This window comes from Xyrauchen texanus, chromosome 27 (assembly GCF_025860055.1).
Source record: "Xyrauchen texanus isolate HMW12.3.18 chromosome 27, RBS_HiC_50CHRs, whole genome shotgun sequence".
Classification (NCBI taxonomy): Eukaryota; Metazoa; Chordata; class Actinopteri; order Cypriniformes; family Catostomidae; genus Xyrauchen; species Xyrauchen texanus.
Genome location: NC_068302.1, coordinates 19,219,183 through 19,240,440, shown reverse-complemented (window position 1 = coordinate 19,240,440; position 21,258 = coordinate 19,219,183). Strand labels below are relative to the sequence as shown.

Below are 21,258 nucleotides of genomic sequence, written 5' to 3'. Positions count from 1 at the left end.
GTTAATTTTAAGATGCATTTTGGGCGAGCCATTTGAAACGTGACTACAATAAAGGCAGCTGTAATGGACAGATTTTCACTGTTACGTTCAGACTTAAAGGCTGAAAAAAAAAAAGCAAATGCATGAAAGTGTATAATAGGGACAACGACATAAGCAGAACGCACGTTAGAAACTCAGTTACAGGTACTGCACTAAAATTACTCAGAATTCTGTTCTAAACATCATGTCACGCTATTAAATGTAAGTATAATTAAAGGGCACCTATTATGGCATTTAAAATGTTCCTAATATTGTTTTGGGAGTCCCCAACAACAGTTTTACATGCATGCAATTACAAAAAACACTTTTGTTGTCTTATAATATGCTTTTATGTTTACCTGATTTGCTCACCGACTCCCAAATGATTCGTTCAACGACTAATTTTTCCAAACCCCTCCTTTGCGTGACGCTAATCTGCGGAGATTGGTCAGATGACCCAGTCAGTTGTGATTGGTATAATCTGTGCAGAGATTGTCGGAAACAGAACGCCCATCACCATTAATGGATTATGGCTTGTTAAGTGTTGAAAATTAGATCATAGCCCAAAGTTCGGTGGTAAACACCCAATCAGTTATTGTTTGCGTTAGCTTAACGCATAAACATATTGATAAAGCACTGCATTACTACAAGTTATTGCTATATTCTTTATGACAACTCCAGTAACATCGACAAACATTTCACATATTTCAAAAAAATTGACATTGAAGACCTAGAAGCTGCGTTGAGCGTAACTTACACAACACACACAAATACTTATTAAGCATGCTAAAAAAACACATAAAAGCAACAATTATTAATAATACTTACAGGTTGTGATTCGGAGGAGGAAGCTGATCCAAATAAACTTGGTACTGAACCTTCCTTCAGTATCAACCGGCTCGCGAATCCACACTTGAAAGCATTCATGTTCATAAAGCAATCGTCATTAAAATGACGCGAACACAGCACAAGGTTCGGGCTATACTTGTGTGGTAAAGTTGTAAATACAAACTCTAACCACTGATTCTTCACATGCTCGTCCCTGGGCAATGAAAAAAAGGTCGCTTTTGATACGCACTTGAGAACACAGCGTCTTGTTGTCGACATGATGTTTTCAAGTTTTCCCTGGTGTCTGCGCGCAATGAGTGGCGCGCAATGAGTGGCCGCGCCAATTTGATAATTTTTCGTGTTGACGTCACAACGAAAAGGAAAATGACTCATTGGAAAAACGATTCATTAAATTGACTCCTACTTTTGAGAGACAATAACTATTTTTACAGTGAACTTTCATATATAAAACTTTGCAGGATGTTTTTGTTCACTTAAATCTATGTTACACACTACATGAAAGGTCATTTTCAAAATTCCATAATAGGTGCCCTTTAACAAAAATGATGCTCCAGTTTTTAGCATTTTCTTTCTTGTCTTAAAATTGTTTGTGCCTTATTATCATTTAGTATAACACAGGTGTAATGATTGAAGTATGTCCTCATGAAATCAGAGACTCTCTCCTCGAAATCCAAACACAAGTTTTCAAAAGAGATGACCAGATGTAACGGTGATGCCACACTTGTAGGTACATTTGTTATCAGAGCACCCAAAACGCATATTAATACAAGGTGTACACATGGTGTCAGTCAGGGTATGGTCATGTTGTTGATACACCCAGTGTATTCAGTCTTGTAGTGTGTGCCAGCACAATGGAAAACAAGACTGTGAGTCACAGGGCGCCAACTGCAAGTCGTGTAGTGTACACAGCTAGCGCAAATAGTCACTCCGTTTAAAAAAGAATGCAGTCTTAAAGGGATAGTTCACCCAAAAATTAAAACTCACCTACATATATGTATATGCTGTTCCAAATCAGTATTACTTTCTTTCTTCAATGGAACACAACAAAAAAAAAAAAAAAGACTCTGTAGGCAGCATTTTAGCCTCAGTTAGCATTTACCTTCACTGCATCTATTTTTCCATACAATGAAAGTGAATGGTGACTTCGGTTTAACATCTCCTTTTGTGTTCCACAGAAGAAATAATCTCAGACGGGGTTTGAACAACATGAGGGTTAGTAAATGATAATATAATTTTAAATCTTGGGTTAACTATAATAACAAATACAGTGTTGCTATCCTTCTAGATTTCCCCAGGTTGCTGGAATACAATTTGACTTTGATCCTTAAGCACCATCAGGGAGAAGTTTTTCCAGTGTCTATTACAATTCAAGGCCAACATTTGGACAGGAATAGGAAGTATTTGGATGCCATCAAGGAATACATTTAAAAGGTAATTAAGGTTCAATATATAATTATGTAATTAGGCACTTTTATTTAGAATAGACTTATAATGTTTTTAATTCAAGGGTAAGGATGGTTACTCAATCTTTACCTGTTACCACCAACTGTTCAGACTCTATCTACCATTCTAATCAACCATTTTGAGCCAGGGAAGAATATCAAAGGCCTAAAGACATGCAAGTCATGTCATTCAGCTCACCTTCTCAACGTCTCAGATGACCAATCTGTGTTTGCTAAGTTTCCAGTACAAATGGTCTCAAATAACTCTTATTAATAATTTATAAGTGTTAAGTATCTACTTAAGGTTTGCTATAAGGAAATGTACTATTAGTGGTTGAATCATAATGTTTAGGGTAATAAATCATAATTGTATAAAAGCAAGAAGCAATAGTAGACCTAATATCAGATGAACAGCGAATTGCAGTCTGTTGTTTTTAACAGTCTGCCAACCCACTATACAGAAACCAATGTGTTAGAGATTTTACTAATGTTGCTAATGTATCTGTGTGTTGTGTAGGTATTGAGACAACTAAAAGTGATATGATGGAGATTGTTGTTGCAGCAAAAGAGGGAAGGATAATATGCATGCCTAGAAAGAGAGTCAGTCAAAAATAAAAGTTCAATATTTTCCATTAAGAAAGAATTTGCTGCACAAAGTTAAAGGTCACTATTATTATAATTTCTCTGAAAATGTTTAATATAGCAATACTTCCATATAAATTAACTTCTAATACCATGTGGAGAGTAAAACACATTTATACAATTAAAAAAAGTTATTTCCTAATGCAAAAAGAAGAAGAAGAACTGTTATCTAATTACAGAACATTTTCAAAGACTTCTGGCACGTACACTTAGACATCAAACCAAGCATTGGTTTTTGAGACCTGACTTAGAACCATCATGGTCAATTGACCAAAAAACATCAAGCAATAAAATTATTAAACAAATCACAACCTTCCGCAATTTATAGATTTCAGCAACCTTTATTTTCAGATTCAGTCTAGATGTACAGAAGGGTTCCAAAAGTCTAACACCAAATCTGGGATTCAAACTCTAATATAAATCTGGAAAGCTGGAGGATTTTGAAACAAATAAATAATTCCACTATTTCCAGGTCACTAACGTGAGCAAATTTATGACATTGACCATGTTAACTAATTTGTGCAATATCACTCTTTTGTGATTTTCTTGCTTCCTTTGAAGCACACATTTTGATCATGGATCTTCAGGATTTGCACAAACTTGTGGAGTCCATGCCAGCTCAAGTGCATGCTATCTTTAAAGCTAAAGGGAGACAAACCAAATACAAGAAATTCTGGAATTCATTCTTAAAAAAAAAAGAAAAAGAAAAAAAGCTTATCAACTTTTCACTCAAATTGGAATACTAATAATATAATTTCGATTTAAGAAAAATGTAAATTAGAAGCATTTTTACTTATGGTTTCAGACTTTTGTACCCCATTTAATATTTTTACAAACCTGAACATTGCACTCAATGTTCATAAACTGTAAGCGAAGGCCTTTCTTAAAAGTATTCACACTGAATAAATGTGAATGCAAATTGTGAAAAAATAAATAAATAAAAACAGTCCACTGGTGTGAGTACAAAGAAAAAAAATGCTGGTGATTATGCATACAAAGCTTCCCCCACACAGTTAGCCAACATTCTGTTTCAAAGCAAACAGATATTAGGCAAATCAAAAACTCATTTATGATTATGATTAATTATGATAGTCCAGAAATTTCAGTTACAGCATAAGATGCCTTTCTTGTTGTCTACTCCGTTGTCCTAAAAGATCTAAAACACTGCAGACAGCTTCCCTTTTGCCTCCTTTTCAAAAGGAAGGGAAGAAGATATAGCAGAAGAGGCAGAAGATAATGAAGCCAATGACCCAGTTGACAGAGTATATATAGATGATCACCATGTCCATGTTAAATCGCCAGCCATGCGAATCATCCTCGAAGTTGAAGGCATCTAGCCGATAGCTCCCGTGAGGGAACTGGCGCCTGCCAATTGGACTTGCTTGCCTTTGAAAGCCTAAGAAAGACAGACAGATAGATAGATAGTGGGAGTGAGAAAGACAGAAGTGTTTATTTTATGAGTATTAATGCCACATAAACAATACTGGTAAACCTTCAATTCGTTAATATTAGTTCATGTATTAGGTATCATTAACAAACAATGAACACTATATTTTTACAGCATATATTCATATTTGTTAATGTTAGGCCTAGTTAATAAATGTAAAATTGTTTATTGTTAGTTCATACTGTATTAATTAATGTTAACAAATACAAAATTTGATTTTAAAAGTATTAGTAGGTGTTGAAACTAACATTAACCAAGATTAGTAAATGCTTTAAAAGTATTGATCCTTTTTTAGTTCATGTTCACTAATTTTGCTAACTAATTTTAACAAATGGAACCTTTTTTTAGTGTTACCAAAATATTTAAAATATATCTATTATCTAGTTATATCAAAGATACATGTATAGTTATATTACTGTTACCCTCGTTTTTAACCTTTGTGTAACGCTGGGAAGAAGCTAAGGTGCAGCTAAGGATTTTAATGAAAATAAACAAATACAAATAACTGGTAGACACAGGAACAAATAAAACATCCACGATGGGGAAACAAGAACATGAACAGGAGCAAACATCTACGAAGGGCACAGGTTAAACACGGGAGGTCAAACACATACAACAACTGACAACGAATGATCAAACAACAGGGCTTAAATACACAAAGGATAATGACTAAATGAAACACAGGTGAGGACAATGAAGGACAGCTGGCAGAGATGAGAGCAGGGAATAATGGGAAGTGTAGTCCGGGAACAGATGACAGGGGAGAAACACAGGCCAGACAGCAGTGAATCGTGACACTTTGTTCCTTATGCCATTTGTTTTTTCAAATGCTATGGTTTACCTCCAAATATTCGAAACAGTTTACGGCAACTCGGAAGGGGCCATTTTGCACAGCATGCTTTCTGGAAATTCTGCTTCCGAGACAGGTATTCCTTTGGGAAGAATGTACGAGCTGTCTGGTTCAGTTCTGCAGAGAGTGGGATGTGTGCATTTATTTATCCATTAATCATCTGTGTGTTCAGTGCAATTAATTAAAACAGGTCAACGTGCATTATTTTCAGAAATCCAAGACTCATTTTATGTAGATTTATATACGTACATATATCTTATACAGTGTGCTTCTTGGATTAATCTGTCCTGTCTGCCCTTTTGTTGTGTTAGCTATGTCATATTTACTTTGGAAATCAACATAAGGGCCTCTGTTCAGTCAGTGTCAAAAACCCTTAATGGCTTCATCCAAGCAGGAAGATTGTTATTTGGTCTCTGTCAAAAATTCCACCTTCACAAAATATTTCATTGCCAACCCACATTAATCTCCCAGTGGATTTTCAGTTGTCACTTCAACCTGGATTATAAACAAATATCTGCTGTCACTTCATTTCACATAGTGAATAGGTGAAATCAGAGCTAGTTGTCACACTTTTTACTGAAACAGCTCCAGTCACCATTCACTTTCACCATTTCACATTCACTTGAGTGAAAAAAAAGATGCAATGAAAGTGAGTGGTGACAGGTTGTCAGTCTCTAACATTCTGCCAAACACCTCTTTTTTCAGAGATGAAAGAGGTTTGGAATAACACGAGGGTGCATTATTGATGACAGAATTGTATCTATCCCTTTAAAGTCTTGACTACAACAACTTAACAGGTAAGTTGTCACAATGGAACCTGCCATGATACAGCCTATTATAGACTTTCTTTTTCTTTTTTTTAGTAAAATGCCTTTATCCTTTAAACTCCTAAACAGTTATGATACAAAACAATTAAAAAAATAAAAGGTAACACAAAATATCAATATGTGGTACTCACTTTTTTTTATCTTACATCAACAGCATAAAATATAATGATATATTTAAAATGAGTTTGTAAATGTAGTTAGTATTCTAATTTAAGAGTATTATCGTTTTAAATCAGGTGTTTGAAAATAACACACAGAACGACTGCCAGAGACATCTATGTTCTGTGTTGACTTCAAGCCTTATCTTTACTGAGAAATAGCCTTGTGACAACTACCTCTTGGGACAAATAGCCCTTGTTGCCTATATACTGTCTTGAATGGGCATAAAGTGAGGAAGCAGGATCATAACTATGTCAATTGGTCAATGCAAACAAACCAAGCAAACAAAAACTATTCCAGAATCTTTAAAGTTTTTTTTTCGCTTATTCAAACCTTTCTGGAAGAAAACACATGTTATGGTTGTCCTGCACAATGGACAGGGTGTGTTCGTGGGGCAGCTCTTGGCCAGTGTCCTCAAACAAGGCTCACAGAAGACGTGATTGCAGGGATGGCACATGTACGGACTGAAGTAGACATCCAGACAAACAGCACAGATATAGCCTTCACGGTCTAGGCTGGGCAGCTCTTCGTCCTCACTGCTGCTGGATGGGTTCCCTGTAGAGCTCTTCAACAGAGTGAGAGAGAAGAGGAGATGACTCAGTGCTATTAATCTTACTAATGTAGTGTGATTCCCCTTTACTCGGGAGCATCATTTTCAGTTTAATGTTAATGCTTCACATAAACAGTTTTAAATGTAGACCCTTCCTAGCTTGGGAAATCTTTGTCTTTTAGGATACAAAAATGTTCTACCAGATTTGCTTATTGGACTATCATGCACACAATAAGAATCCCTTGATTTTCCTCTTTTAGACTGTCCTCAGATTGTCCCATGAGGTAAGATCAGTGGAAGTGTGTCCCACACATGGCTCCTCTGGAGCACAGGGCACATATCCATAATTACAGCTCTCACACGCTCAGGGGCCTCCAGGGGCCTAGCCCCTCATTCCTTAGGTGTGTCATTATCACTTAAAGCGCATCTCATAAAAGGATTTTCCGTGTTCAGGAAATCCCAATACACCATTAAGAAAGTCTGTCTTCTTTCACTGCATAGAAAATGGTGAATAACCTAACTAGTATATAATTGTATAATATATATATATTTTGGCTTTGCTATATGCAACGCATAATTTCAGTTCATTTAAACCAACTGATCTCAGTTCAGGACACTCTGGGCTGCAAGTAAAGGATTAAACTTTAGACGAAAGTAGACATGTGATAAAACAACATGGTGCCATTCACAGCAGAGCTTGTCTTTGGGAGAAATGTTAACAAAACTGCATCTGGTAAAAAACCTAATTAAGTTTTTACATTGAAACCTGTTTGAATCAAAAGATTAGAGTCTCTAGTTTAATCCGAAATGCCATTTTTTTTTTTTTTCATTTTAGCAATTTATTGCAAACGCAACACTGCTAAACACAATGTACACTATAGTGGACAATAACACAAGGTTTTCATTAGGAATCCTATTTTTATTGAGCATTTTCACATTGAGAAAATTTGTATTGTTTTCAGAGGGTTTATATGGAGTTTGGATGAAAATAAGATGCATTTTTAACTATTCTGAGACCAGTTCAGAAAAACAGCATTTGTGCAGCATTTTTAGCAAAGTTATTCACTAAATAGGGAGCAAGGGAGCATCCTATACCTTTCATATGAAGCCAGGAGCATTCAATCCAAACTTTCTATTAAAAGTTCAGTTTCAGGCTGCAGATGATGTTTGAACAACTCAAAATGTTTGTCAGACATTGGGCAATGGTAATCAGTAGATTCAGAATTTATAAAGTATTATTTAAATAAGTACATTTTGTTATGTTACAGCATTATTCCAAAATGGATTAAATTACTTATTTTCATCAAAATTCTACAAACAATACCCCATAATGACATTGTGAAAGAAGTTAGTTTGAAATCTTTGTAAAGTTTAAATAAGGTTAATAATTATACTAATTTCTGATTGGTAAAATCCCTTGTTTATGTGACAGTACAAAGAGAGACCATTGAGATTTTAACACGAAAGTCACATAAAAATAAAATTAAGTAAAAATGTTTTTATTTGTATAGTTTTTTATTTGTGCTTTACCCAATACACATTGTTCCAAAGCAGCTTTACAGAAAATCAGCTGTGATGTCAATAACATCCGATAAACATCAATAACCAACACTCGTGCAAACATAAACAATTATATATTTTTTTCCTTTCTATACCTTGGTATTATTCAAAATTTCACAACTTAAGTCCCGCTGCCCAGATACAAGGACATTTTTTTTTAGGGAAACTATTTGCTCTAGATTTGTTTTTATTTGCATGTTTATTAGGTGCTACTAGTTACAAATAAAAAAGGGAAATGGAAAATGCACAGATGATTTTTAATTAAATTAAATTTACACATTTAATTGAATACAATATTAATAATTTAATCATTTTAATCTTTACAATTGTATGTAAAATATAATTCAATGTTTCAAAAAGCCAAACTGATATAGCATTTATAGTACCATATCAATAAGAATGCATACAAAAGAAATTGTATCTAAAAGATTTGCTTTATGTGACATCTAAATTAACTGGGTTTTATTAGTCAAAATAATTATATATTTAAGGTTTACATCAGATTGTAATGGAAACAATAAGGAATCTGTCTTTCTTTCTTAGTTTTAAAGCTTTATATAATTTATCTTAGCTCATGGCAAAGTTCTGTGTTTCTGTCAGAGTTGTTTTTCAGTACTGCAGAAATGCATCTCTCATGAGAGCTAATATTCTGACAAAAGCTTTGATCTTACACATCAGTTGCTGCAGATAACACCACCAGCTTGAGCTTCCCCTAAATGTTACTATTCCAACTCAGACAGCATGTGTGTATGTGTGTGCATGTAAATGTCTGGCTGTGTTTACATCTCACCTGCACATTCTTCTGCTGCTGGCTCTGTCTGCAGCACTCTCTCCTCTTCTGTCTCCTCCTTATGCGCTTCAGTCGTTTCCTCTCTCTTTTACTCTAGAATGCAATCCCCAGATGGAGTTGGTGTAAGCAGGGATGAAGCTACACTGAGCCCTACTGGAGCTCTGCAAGCAAGTTCTCCAGCCTCCTGTTCCTCCTCAGAGCTGCTGAGAGACATCAGAGGAGCTCTGTGGCTCAATGAGCTGCCTGCTTCCTGATCCTCATTGGGGATCTGTGAGCCTCTAATAACACCCACCCTAACAGGTTCTAGATCTGCCCTCCAAGACAGCATGTTGGTCCTGCATGGAGAGGTGGAAGCTTGCTGGCTGGCTGTCGACATGAGCATATGCTCTGCCCTGAGATCACAGTATCTTTCCAGGGAGTCTTGTCTCCTGTTGCGAGCCTCTCGATGTATGTCAGTGCAGTCCAGACTAAAGGCCTTCCTGTGGGCAAGCCGAACACCAAGTGTGGCCCTCTGCAGGGGCCTGATCTCTAGACAAAGGGCCTCAGCTGTACGCCCAAGGTCCTCTCCTCCATGTGAGCCCATCTCCAAGACTGGACAACTGGACAGTTGTCCATTCTTGAGTAATCCAACAAGCGACTGTCACTCTGTTGCAGACCTGGGAACATTTGACCTCATTGTCAAAGCCTAGAACACAGAGTTGAGCAGGAACATGCTGGCCCCCTGGAGTATTTTGCACTGTTGACAAAGGTAAAGCCCCCTAAATAGTGGCAGTTCAGCGACCCAATTGTCCTCAGGGGCCAGTAGAATTCACATATCCCACAATGCATGCATTGTGTTATAAGGGTGGAAAAATTAGGTGAAATAACTAGACCAACCTTTTTGAACAGATGTGGTCAGCTCTTTTTCATTCAGAACAATCAGCAGCATATGAGAGTATGAGTGTGATTTTATACAGTTTGACTGTATTTTTCTCCCTGAAGCTTCATTTGGTATCCCTCCCCCCAAATACTATTAATCTGTAGCAGCCTACTTAAACCCTAATTTTTAAACAGCAGTACAGTGATTAAGTACAGATACAATTTGAGGTGTAAACTATTATAATTTACACTATTATACAAATTATTATACATATTTTGAAAAATGACTATTTGTTAGTTAATGAAATAAAAATAACAAAATATCTACCACATCTTCGGGGTTTTCAAGAACAAGAAAAATAGTGAATTTCTGCTGGACAACATGCCCCTAAATCAAAAGACAGGATAAGTAGCACAGTTCTTGTGTGCAAATCGATCAAGAACAAAAATGTATGTTTAAATATAGATATTTGTGATTGTGTGCCCAAGATAAAGCACATTATACTACAAGCTGTTTAGATCATCTTTAGATCTACAGTTTTCATTCATTAATATTCCCTTTTGGTGCTGCATTTTCTATCTTTGATAAAAAAAGGCTGGTAATGCTCTTGATATTTTAATGGTAACACTTTATTATACCTTTCATGAATAAGTCATTAATAATGTTAACCTAAAAAATATGCTCCATGTGGTAACATATAAATTAACTGGGTTGATTTTGATTGGAAGTCAAAATATGATTTAACATCACTGAATTAACCTGAATACGTTAGGGTACACAAACAAAACTAATGTTAATGGTTAGATCATGGTAGAAATAGCTCATTAAGGTAACAATTGCAGGTTACAACTTTTTACCATGTATAATGCTTCACAGATCAGTTGCTGTTGACCTATGTGAATAAAGGTATTTCATTTTAAACTTAATGTACATTCATGTGAATGATCAGTTGATCATTAAATAATGCCATATTTATATAAGTAATATTTGCTAATGTTATCAATGTATGTGTGGTATGAAACACTTTCTTGTCTTGGTTATCATGTCTATTCACTTTGAGAATGCCAATGTAAAATACATTGATATTGTCCATATTCTGGCATTTTAAGCTGAAAAAGAGGTGGTAGAGGGAAACATCAGTGTTGCATGGTTTTATGAGTAGTGGTGGAAATGGCTGAGATTTACTGGGGGGATACTAATGGGGTGAAAGATCACTGAACAATATTAATGAATTAGATATGCATAAATCACCTTTCATTCAATAGAATTTGTGCTTGGAGAGAACTGCCTGTTCAATTCCGTCCAAATTAAAGATACATTGTACAGGAACCTATACATAGGCTGCAGTCACACAAACCTTTTAAATACATGTGTTAAAGGTTAAAGAAAACTGCAGAATGTTTAAGACCTCTCAGTTCAGTGTATTGTTATACACATGTAAAGTTGAAAGGAACAGGGAGGATGCAGTTGACACTGACTAAAGAAAGAGGAGACAGAGTTCTTTTCGAACTGTATTGACAGTAGCATAAATCATATGAAAATAGACTCATCAGTGCATTGCAAGGAGCACTAGAGATTGCAAACTACAGAAGATGAAAATGATGCAACCATGCATTTTCTTTATGGCTATGGAGAGCATTAGAACAAACACTTGACCGGTCAGTGTAATAAAAAAATTAAATGGTACAGTAAAAGTCCATAGTGGCTTGATAATCTGCATTAATGACAGCTAAAAGCTTAAATACATATCTCTATATTGACATACATAGTTTCTATTTACAATACACATTTAGGCTAACATAACAATGGATATATGGAAAGTAAGCTATAATAGTAAAATAAGTAAGGACTTTTAAAATAGTCTCAGTAGTGATGAACCGAAATGAAAACTTCTAAACACGTTTCCTAAAAAAAAAAAAAAAAAAATACAAAAAACCCAAATCTACTGGATATTTCTAATTTTCCCGCATAATGAATTAGTGGTAACTGTGTCAGTCATGCAAAACCATGGCCCCAGCATGATGAAACGCTCGTGTATGTACAAACGGCATTTATTTGTGCACTAAATTCCACATATTGCAGATTATTAGTATATTGTATTGTGACTCGTGAGTGAAGTATGTTGGTACATTCTTCTGGTTTGTGGATTTGTCAATTGAGCGTGTGAGGATTTGTTGCGTGCATTTGTTGACGTAGGCCTATGTATGCATTTGTAAATCTGTCACGTGCTTGTGGATCACCATGTACAATCACGCAGCTTTATCGATGTAATGTAATCGTTTCTGTTATCGGATCTGATAAAGTAACGGATTCTGTTAAGACTTTCGTCAATTTTACTGCAGAAAATTCTCAGTCTGAGCCTGAGGTGATGTGAGGACGCAGAGTCGCACACTGACAGAGACGCATTCCCATTGGCTGCGTGTATTACGTAACTTTTATCAATTCGCGAAAGTCAACACAACGCAAGTTACGCAACCGCAGACGCAATAGATCCCACAACATTTATGTGCGTAACTCGCAAAGCTTTCTAAGGCTATTCAGTGGATGAAAGATAAAGAATAAATATCCTCTTCGTTCACTTAAAATGTAATCAGTTTGAACCAGAATGCTCGAAATTTACTCCCCGGAGGCATTCACCCCGTGTCCCGTCCACCCCCTGGTTCCCGTTCAACACTAAGCTGTCATTATTTCCTCTCATCTTTCTGCCATGTTCTCACCAGATGGCAGCAAATTTCCGTTCTGTGTAACACGTGGAACTGTCCGTGGTGCTGAAAGTGCATTTTCCCCACGCACAATTACAAGATTAAAATAGTATACCATTTTAATATTTCGATAATAATTATCATGTATAAAAATAAATATAAGAACTATGTAAAAGGTAAAAGGCTTCTCTGATTTTATTTTCTCCCAAAACAATCAATAGCAACAAAAAGTACCGCAGTAGGAATACTTTCCTAAAAACCTTTTTATCACTATGCACTGCATAATTTCCTTGATCCATGAGATCTTTGCATGTGGTGTCTAAAGGTTGATTTTTAAGCAATTAATTTAATCTAATATATATATATATATTGCCAATTATTCAGTGCATCGGGAAAGTATTCACAGCTTTTCACTTTTTCCACATTTTGTTATGTTACAGCATTATTCCAAAATGGATCAAATTCCTTATTTTCCTCAAAATACTACAAACAATACCCCATAATGACATTGTGAAAGAAGTTTGTTTGAAATCTTTGTAAATTTACAAAAAATAAAAAATAAAAAATCTCATGTACATAAGTGTTCACAGTCTTTGCTCAATACTTTGTTGAAGCACTATTGGCACCAATTACAGCCTCAAGTCTTATTGTGTATGATGCTACAAACTTGGCACACCTATTTTTGGGCATTTTCTCCAATTCTTCATTGCAGGACCTCTCAAGCTCCATCAGGTTGGATGGAGAGCATCGGTTCACAGCCATTTTCAGATCTCTCCTGAGATGTTCAATCAGGTTCAAGTCTGGGCTCTTGCTGGCAGGGGTGAAAATTTCATCAAAATGTTGGGGGGGACAATAAACATAACAATTCTCAAGAGCAATTTTTGAAGGGGACACCAAGAGGTTTTTTGTTGTTGCCCCGTTTGCAATTGTATTATTTTATTTCTTAAACAATTATTTTAAGAATATATCATTATACTATTTACAATACACATATTTTAATGATTTTTTAGGGGGGGACAACCCTCAGATAGGGGGGGTCCTGACCCCCCCGCGATTTCCGCCTGTGCTTGCTGGGCCACTCAAGGACATTCACAGAGTTGTCCCGTAGCCAATCCTGTGTTATCTTGGCTGTGTGCTTAGGGTTGTTGTCCTGTTGGAAGAAGAACCTTCACCCCAGTCTGAGGTCCAGAATGCTCTGGAGCAGGATTTCATCAAGGATGTCTCTGTACACTGATGCATTCATCTTTCCCTCGATCCTGACTTGTCTCCTAGTTCCTGCTGCTGAAAAACATACCCACAGCATGATGCTGCCACCACCATGCTTCACTGTAGGGATGGTATTGGCCAGGTGATGAGCGGTGCCTGTTTCCTCCAGACATGACGCTTGCCATTCAGGCCAAACATTTCAGATTTTGTTTCTCATGGTCTGAGAGTCCTTCAGGTGCCTTTTGGAAAACTCCATGCGGGCTGTCATGTGCCTTTTACTGAGGAGTGGCTTCTGTCTGGCCACTCTACCATACAGGCCTGATTGGCAGAGTGCTGCAGAGATGGTTGTTCTTCTGGAAGGTTCTCCTCTCTCCAGAGATAAATGCTGTAGCTCTGTCAGAGTGACCATTGGGTTCTTGGCCACCTCCCTGACTAAGCCCCTTCTCCCCCGATCGCTCAGTCTGGCCGGGCGGCCAGGTCTAGGTAGAGTCCTGGTGGTTCCAAACTTCTTCCATTTATGGATGATGGAGGCCGCTGTGCTCATTGGGACCTTCAATGCAGCAGAAAATGGTCTGTAACCTTCCTCAGATCTGTGCCTCAATACAATCCTGTCATGGAGGTCTACAGACAATTCCTTGGACTTCATGACTTGGTTTGTGCTCTGACATGCGGGACCTTATATAGACAGGTGTGTGCCTTTCCAAATCATGTCCAATCAACTGAATTTACCACAGATGGACTCCAATCAAGTTATAGAAACATCTCAAGGATGATCAGTGGAAACAGGATGCACCTGAGCTCAATTTTGAGTGTCATGGCAAAGGCTGTGAATACTTATGTACATGTGATTTTTATTATTTTTAATACATTTGCAAAGATTTCAAACACACTTCTTTCACGTTGTCATTATGGGGTATTGTTTGTAGAATTTTGAGGAAAATAATGAATTTAATCAATTTTGGAATAAGGCTGTAACATAACAAAATTTGGAAAAAGTGAAGCACTGTGAATCCTTTACGGATGCACTGTATATCTAATGAAATATACATTTAATTTAAGACAATATACTTATTTATTTTAGTTTGTTCAAGGTCATTAAATCAAATGTTTTTTAATAACTGTCCAATAAGTGAAAGGATGGTATTTGGGGTAGAAAGCCCCCCGTTGCAGTGGCTAAAGACCCCTATAAAACACTTCTTTTTTTGTGTGGGGGGAATAGATTTGTTCTGAAAATGTTACAAAGTTACCTTGACTGATCCAATCACACTGGAGATTAATTTGTTTATAGAAAAGGCCTACTTGGGATGTTATAAATTCCAAATGTGTCTGAAATTAACAGGATATCGTTAATTAAGTAATTATTTTGAGTAAGCATAATTTGTTACTCAAAAAAGCATTTTGCTGTCTTAACATTATTTGCATTAGTTTACACATTTTGCACTATAACTATTGCCCCAATTTCAACACGATATCACTATAACCCCTGCTAGGGGCCTTTTAACACAAGTGTAACACTTTTTTTAAAAACTGAATTTTAATCAAAACAACTCTATTTTTTCGATCGTGATTCATTTTGTGACAACATAAAAGCAATTTATTTTCTTCAGGTGTGCCTATAATAATAATGTATTATTATACATTTTTTAATTAACATACTTTTTCAATTCATTACACTTTGTTCGCTAGGATTAGCCTTGTGAAAAAAACCCTCTTTTATTTTAGTTGGCCTACGTATTTCCACAACTTTCACGACAGCAACTGTTGAATATTTCTGACATCTCAAAACATACTGTAGGTACAACTTAAAACATCTACATCCAAATCGCTGTGTCAAAGTAAGCTCTCCAACGTCTCCGCCATCTCTGACGCACTTCGCACGACTCGTATATATAAATTCACTTCATCACCGGGCGCCAATGATAGCAGCTCGATTGCGCGGCACTTCCTGAGACCGGAGACCGTCATGTGTCTTCAGAGTAGCGAGGTGACGCTGGACGGAAACGCTGGCGTAACGGGCTGTTTCTGAACGCCGTGACCGCTCTCACCATGGATATTACAAACGACACAACAGCAATCCAAACCCGGAGTGAGAACAGGACGGAAGTTAGTGAAGTTGCTCTGAGTTACCAAATAGTCGCCTCGCTTTTCCTGGGCGCGTTAATCCTGTTTGCGATTTTAGGGAACGCGTGTGTAATCGCTGCCATCGCCTTGGAGAGATCGCTTCAGAATGTGGCTAATTATCTCATCGGCTCCTTGGCCGTTACAGATCTCATGGTGTCGGTGCTGGTGCTACCCATGGCGGCCCTTTATCAGGTTTTGAACAAATGGACATTGGGGCAGGAGATGTGCGACATATTCATCTCTTTAGACGTGTTGTGCTGCACATCTTCCATCCTGCACCTGTGCGCAATAGCTTTGGATAGGTATTGGGCCATCACTGATCCCATTGACTATGTTAATAAAAGGACCCCCAGAAGAGCGGCTATCTTGATCAGCCTCACTTGGCTAATAGGGTTTTCCATTTCGATTCCACCCATGTTGGGTTGGAGGAAACCAGAGGACCGCGCAAATCCCGACGCCTGCACAATCAGCCAAGACCACGGTTACACCATCTACTCAACTTTTGGAGCTTTCTACATCCCGCTCATTCTCATGCTGGTACTGTACGGGAGGATATTCAGAGCGGCGAGGTTTCGAATAAGAAAAACTGTGAGGAAAACAGAGAAAGCAAAAATATCGGATACATGCCTGAACGTGTCTCCTGCGTTGTTTCCGAGGAAGACGAACGGCGAGGTGAGCAAAACTTGGCGGCGAAGCGGCGTGGAGCCACAGTCCAGCTCGTGCATAAACGGAGAGCTGAAGAATGCGGAGCACGGGGAATCGCTCGAGATTACAGAAGTTCAAAACGTATCCAAACAGCACCTCGCCCTGCCAAACAACCCACAGTCGTGCTTCGAGAACAGAAGCGAAAGAAATACGGAAGCGAAGCGCAAAGTGGCTCTGGCCAGAGAGCGCAAAACGGTGAAGACACTGGGAATCATTATGGGCACTTTCATTTTCTGCTGGCTGCCCTTTTTCATCGTGGCGCTTGTTTTGCCTTTCTGTAAAGACTGTTTTATGCCAGTGTGGCTGGGGGCGGTCATTAATTGGCTCGGATATTCCAACTCACTTTTAAATCCTATCATATATGCTTACTTTAATAAAGACTTCCAAAATGCGTTTAAGAAATTTTTGAGATGCAAATGTATCAGACAGTGAACTCTGAGGGACTGTTTCATCTCATCAAAAGGTGTTTCTTGAACAAAGCTCTTTATTGGAGGCTAATTTGCAGATACTGATTGTGAAATAACTGGTCGGATGCATTCAGTCTGAAGGAATAGGGACGGTACCGCACAAGAAGAGGTAGAGTTTTGTCCTTGTGTATTTGTTTATCTGTTAAGTTGATCTGCTTCCACCACAAGACAATGTGTATCATGCCATTGGATGGATTCAAATGATTAGACGATAACTCACAGAACACAACTATAATTAGGAGCTGCGTTGTTGCATTCAACAATAAATATCTGTCTATATTACAAAAGGGTAAGACATCGTTATCTGAGCACGGAACAGTGTGCGCGCACACACACACACACACACACACACACACACACACACACACACACACACACACACACACACACACAATGTTGGTCTACCTATCATTATGAGGACTTTCCATAGACATAATGATTTTTATACTGCACAAACTATAGATTCTATCCCCTAAACATAACACAACCCCTAAACCCAACCCTCACAAAAAACATAATTTTCTATGTTTTTTAAACTATTTAAATTATGGGGACACTAGAAATGTCCTCATAAACCACATTTATAGCATAATACCCTTGTAATTACCAGTTCGTAACCTAAAAAAAATTCCTCGTAAACCAAATAAACATGCCCAAACACACACACACGCGCGCACACACACACACACACACACACACACACACACACACACACACACACACACACACACACACACACACACACACAGAGATCAGATTATTTATTTACAAAATGATTTGTGATTATTTCTTTAATTTTGTATTATTTTGAACAGAGTTTTTATTCAATTAGATGGACTGAATGGAAATAGCTTGAAATAAAAACATAAATATAGATCACAAAAACTGACTGCATTTGAATTATTGGAGGGGGTGTATCGGGGATAAGAGTAGTGAACTAAAATCTAAATCATACCTAAATGTGATTATTGTCAGGTCAGTTGTAAACATGACACAACATTCAAAAGATTATAGAAAATGATACCAATTATCAAACCTTCTAAAATGGTTTCTTTATATATCATGGCAAATAAAGAAGCTTTTGCAAAGTGTCAGAGCTTGTCTCAGTTGCATATGGACCTAAATGTGTCTCATTCACATAGATCAACAATTAAATTACAACAAGGAGAAGTACCTAAGCATTTCCATCAGATTTCAAAATAAAGCAATACAATTAATGTGTTGCACTGAGAGGACAGATAACATGTGTTAAATGGCAATGACAGTTAGTATCAGTAGTTTGCCTCTGGCATAGGCAAATACCCATGAGCCCTTTGTTGCTCTGATACTGCAGTCATGCTACGCTCCATCAAACAAGCAACTTAAAACTCTTAAACCTGAAGTAAATCCAAAAGCAAAGCTCTTCAAATGATTAAAAATTAAAAGCTTTATGTAGTTTCTCAAAAATATTTTAAGAGCCTAATAACCTCAGTTAAGTCTGTGGAAAAATAACACGTCAAAACAGACCTCATCTCCAATTTCTATCTTTGTAGGAATCGGCATATTTCACCCAATACATCTTTTACATAATTCGTGATTTTAAAGAAATATTCCAGGTTAAGCTCAGTCGACATTTGTGGCATATTATTGACAACCACAAAAATGTATTTTGACTTGCACCTCTTGCATGCAAAAATCTGGTTTATATTGAGGCACTTTCAATGAATGTGAATGGGGCCAATCTGTACTTACTGTATGTTAAAATACTCACTATTGCAAAAGCATAGCTACAAGACTTAAACAATATGTGTGTTAACATGATTTTAGTGTGATAAAATTGCCTACTAACCTTTTCTGTGTAAGCTTATAGCCAATTTTACAACTTCGTTGCATGATGATTTAATGTCAACAAACACTAAAACCCTAAAATCACTGTAAAAATGACGACTTAAATAACTTTACAGCTCAAATAATACATGTGTTTTAATAAATAAAAAAAATTCTGCCTTTAAACCCTCAAAATATTTGTCCCCATCCACTTCCATAGTAAGTGCCTCAGTGTAACTTCGATTTTTGCTTTTTTTAAAGATTTTCTTTTTTTTGGTGGCAATCAACATTATGCCACAAATGCTGTAGATTGAGTTTAACTTGTTTTGAACTCGGGGTATTCATTTAATCTTTAAATCTAGTCTTTGGCTTTTAAACTTCCCTTACTTCCAGTGGCATTTCACATGTATCAATTCAGTGGTCACATGGACAGTGTGATGGGAGAAGCAATGGTGCAGAAATATTACTTGAACAACATCCTGAGGCTGTACCCACACAACCTTGGCAATATATGAAAAATGGAATAGGTAATAGTGGACATATTACTAATTATTTGCCAACTTTATATTTGTAAATGTGCTTTGCACTGACAGACCTACCATTTACCAAAGAATATCCAGAATCTGACAGCATTATATAACTTGAAAATGGATATTATAAATGGTCTTACAGACACTGTAATTTTCTCTGTGGGACATATTTCTGGACTCACACTGCAACTTTAAACTTGGCTTGTTTGGAAAGGTCCCTTACATTCCATTAGTGTGTATTGCTCTCATTTTTGCCTTGGAGTAAACTGAAATGGCCTTGAGGGACATTCACAAGATCATTGTCTAAATTTTAAGAAAAAAGAACAGTTTGAGCACACTCTCACCTTCAGATAAATATATCAGTCTGGAGACATCTGTTCTTTAAATGTTCTTGTTAGTTACTCAGCTGATCTTTGCAACACGAAGAGATTAAACTGAATGTTTATTTATTTTGGAAAAAAAGTGATATATTGCAAAGACCTATGGATCATAATTACGCTGATGGATCTTTCCCTTGCCAGGGAAAACTGACTTAAAGGTTTAGTTGTATCAACTAGCTTTTTTGAATTGACACAACTAAAATTTCATGGCAACTTAACTTGTTAAATTTTGATTAAATTCACTTGTAAGTTGGATTGACAATGGCATTTGCCATTTCAACTCACTTAACAAAGTTGACTGAAAAAGCTAAGATTTGCCAGCTCCCAGCATGCATTGCAGCATGAATTATTAATTAGTTTAATGTTGTAGGCTTATCTTTTTGCTATTTGTGGACTTTGTTTGTGCTATTTTTGTCATCACTGTTAGTTAATAGTTGTGTGGTGATGTTAATAGCTTATATTTTATTTAATGGTGTTTGTTGAGTGTCACCATTACTGAGCTTTATATTGAAAACTCTGTGTGTCCCGCTCAAACAATTCGATGCCCAGCCTTTGCTGGTGTTCATAAACTTCTGAAATCGGAATAGAAGCATTAAAAATCTAGGCGCTGCAATGCATCCTGGGTAGCCTTGTAAGTGGAAAATGTATTATTTAGCTGTCTTGACAAAGTGGCTTATGCTGAAAGAAATGTATATTTTTTGTTAATGTAACTTGACTGAGTCAAAGCAAAAAGACAACTTAAGTTAAGTGAACAATTTAAATTTTATTATTTTCAGTGGAGGAAAGGCCTCAAGGCATTATTGTGTATTGTGACAATTTGTTCAGAAGCATTTAATTGCTTTATATTTTGTATAATTTTACCCTTGGGATGGCTTGTATTAACCCTTGTGTACATATTTGTACCATTAAGGAGACAAAAGATAAGTGCCCCCCCTCCCCCAGAAGAATACAATCATACAAATTTACCTTTAAAGGTACACAATACAGTAGGTTCTTAGGGTACATTTGTGTACCCAAAATAAGATATACATTTTAAATAGTGGAATAGAAAAGGTTCCCTTTGAGGGTACTACACCAGTGATGGCCCTTGTAACTTAAACAGAGAGTGGACCATTAATTCCATCAAGCTTGTACAAAGCTGTTCGTAATTTAAAAAATAAATGCGCAGTTATTGCTTTTATTTAGCATTCTAACTTTGTGAAAACAATATGTTTTTTCTTTGCTGCAAAAATATATTATATATAATCTAATTATGAATAAATCCAGTCTTTCTCATAAAAAATAGACATAAAACAATTATCAGAATAATTTCGATTTGATTGATCTACAACTTATTAGTACACTGTAA

The 21,258-nt window shown here is 36.7% G+C and overlaps 1 protein-coding gene and 1 long non-coding RNA gene across 2 annotated transcripts; one reads left to right on the top strand and one right to left on the bottom strand.

The window, feature by feature from the left end:
* Positions 1-3,290: 3,290 nt before the first annotated feature.
* On the bottom strand, positions 3,291-9,874 carry LOC127620606 (uncharacterized). The gene is made up of 4 exons (XR_007967766.1): positions 9,135-9,874; positions 6,568-6,799; positions 5,240-5,365; positions 3,291-4,347 (listed from the first exon to the last, which is right to left on the bottom strand). It is a non-coding gene; the product is annotated as an uncharacterized LOC127620606 (long non-coding RNA).
* A 6,073-nt stretch (positions 9,875-15,947) lies between these two features.
* LOC127620603 (5-hydroxytryptamine receptor 1A-alpha-like) lies at positions 15,948-17,159 on the top strand. Its single transcript, XM_052093770.1, has one exon. It carries the CDS (start codon positions 15,948-15,950, stop codon positions 17,157-17,159), a length of 1,212 nt encoding a protein of 403 aa, XP_051949730.1.
* The last annotated feature ends 4,099 nt before the right edge of the window (positions 17,160-21,258 follow it).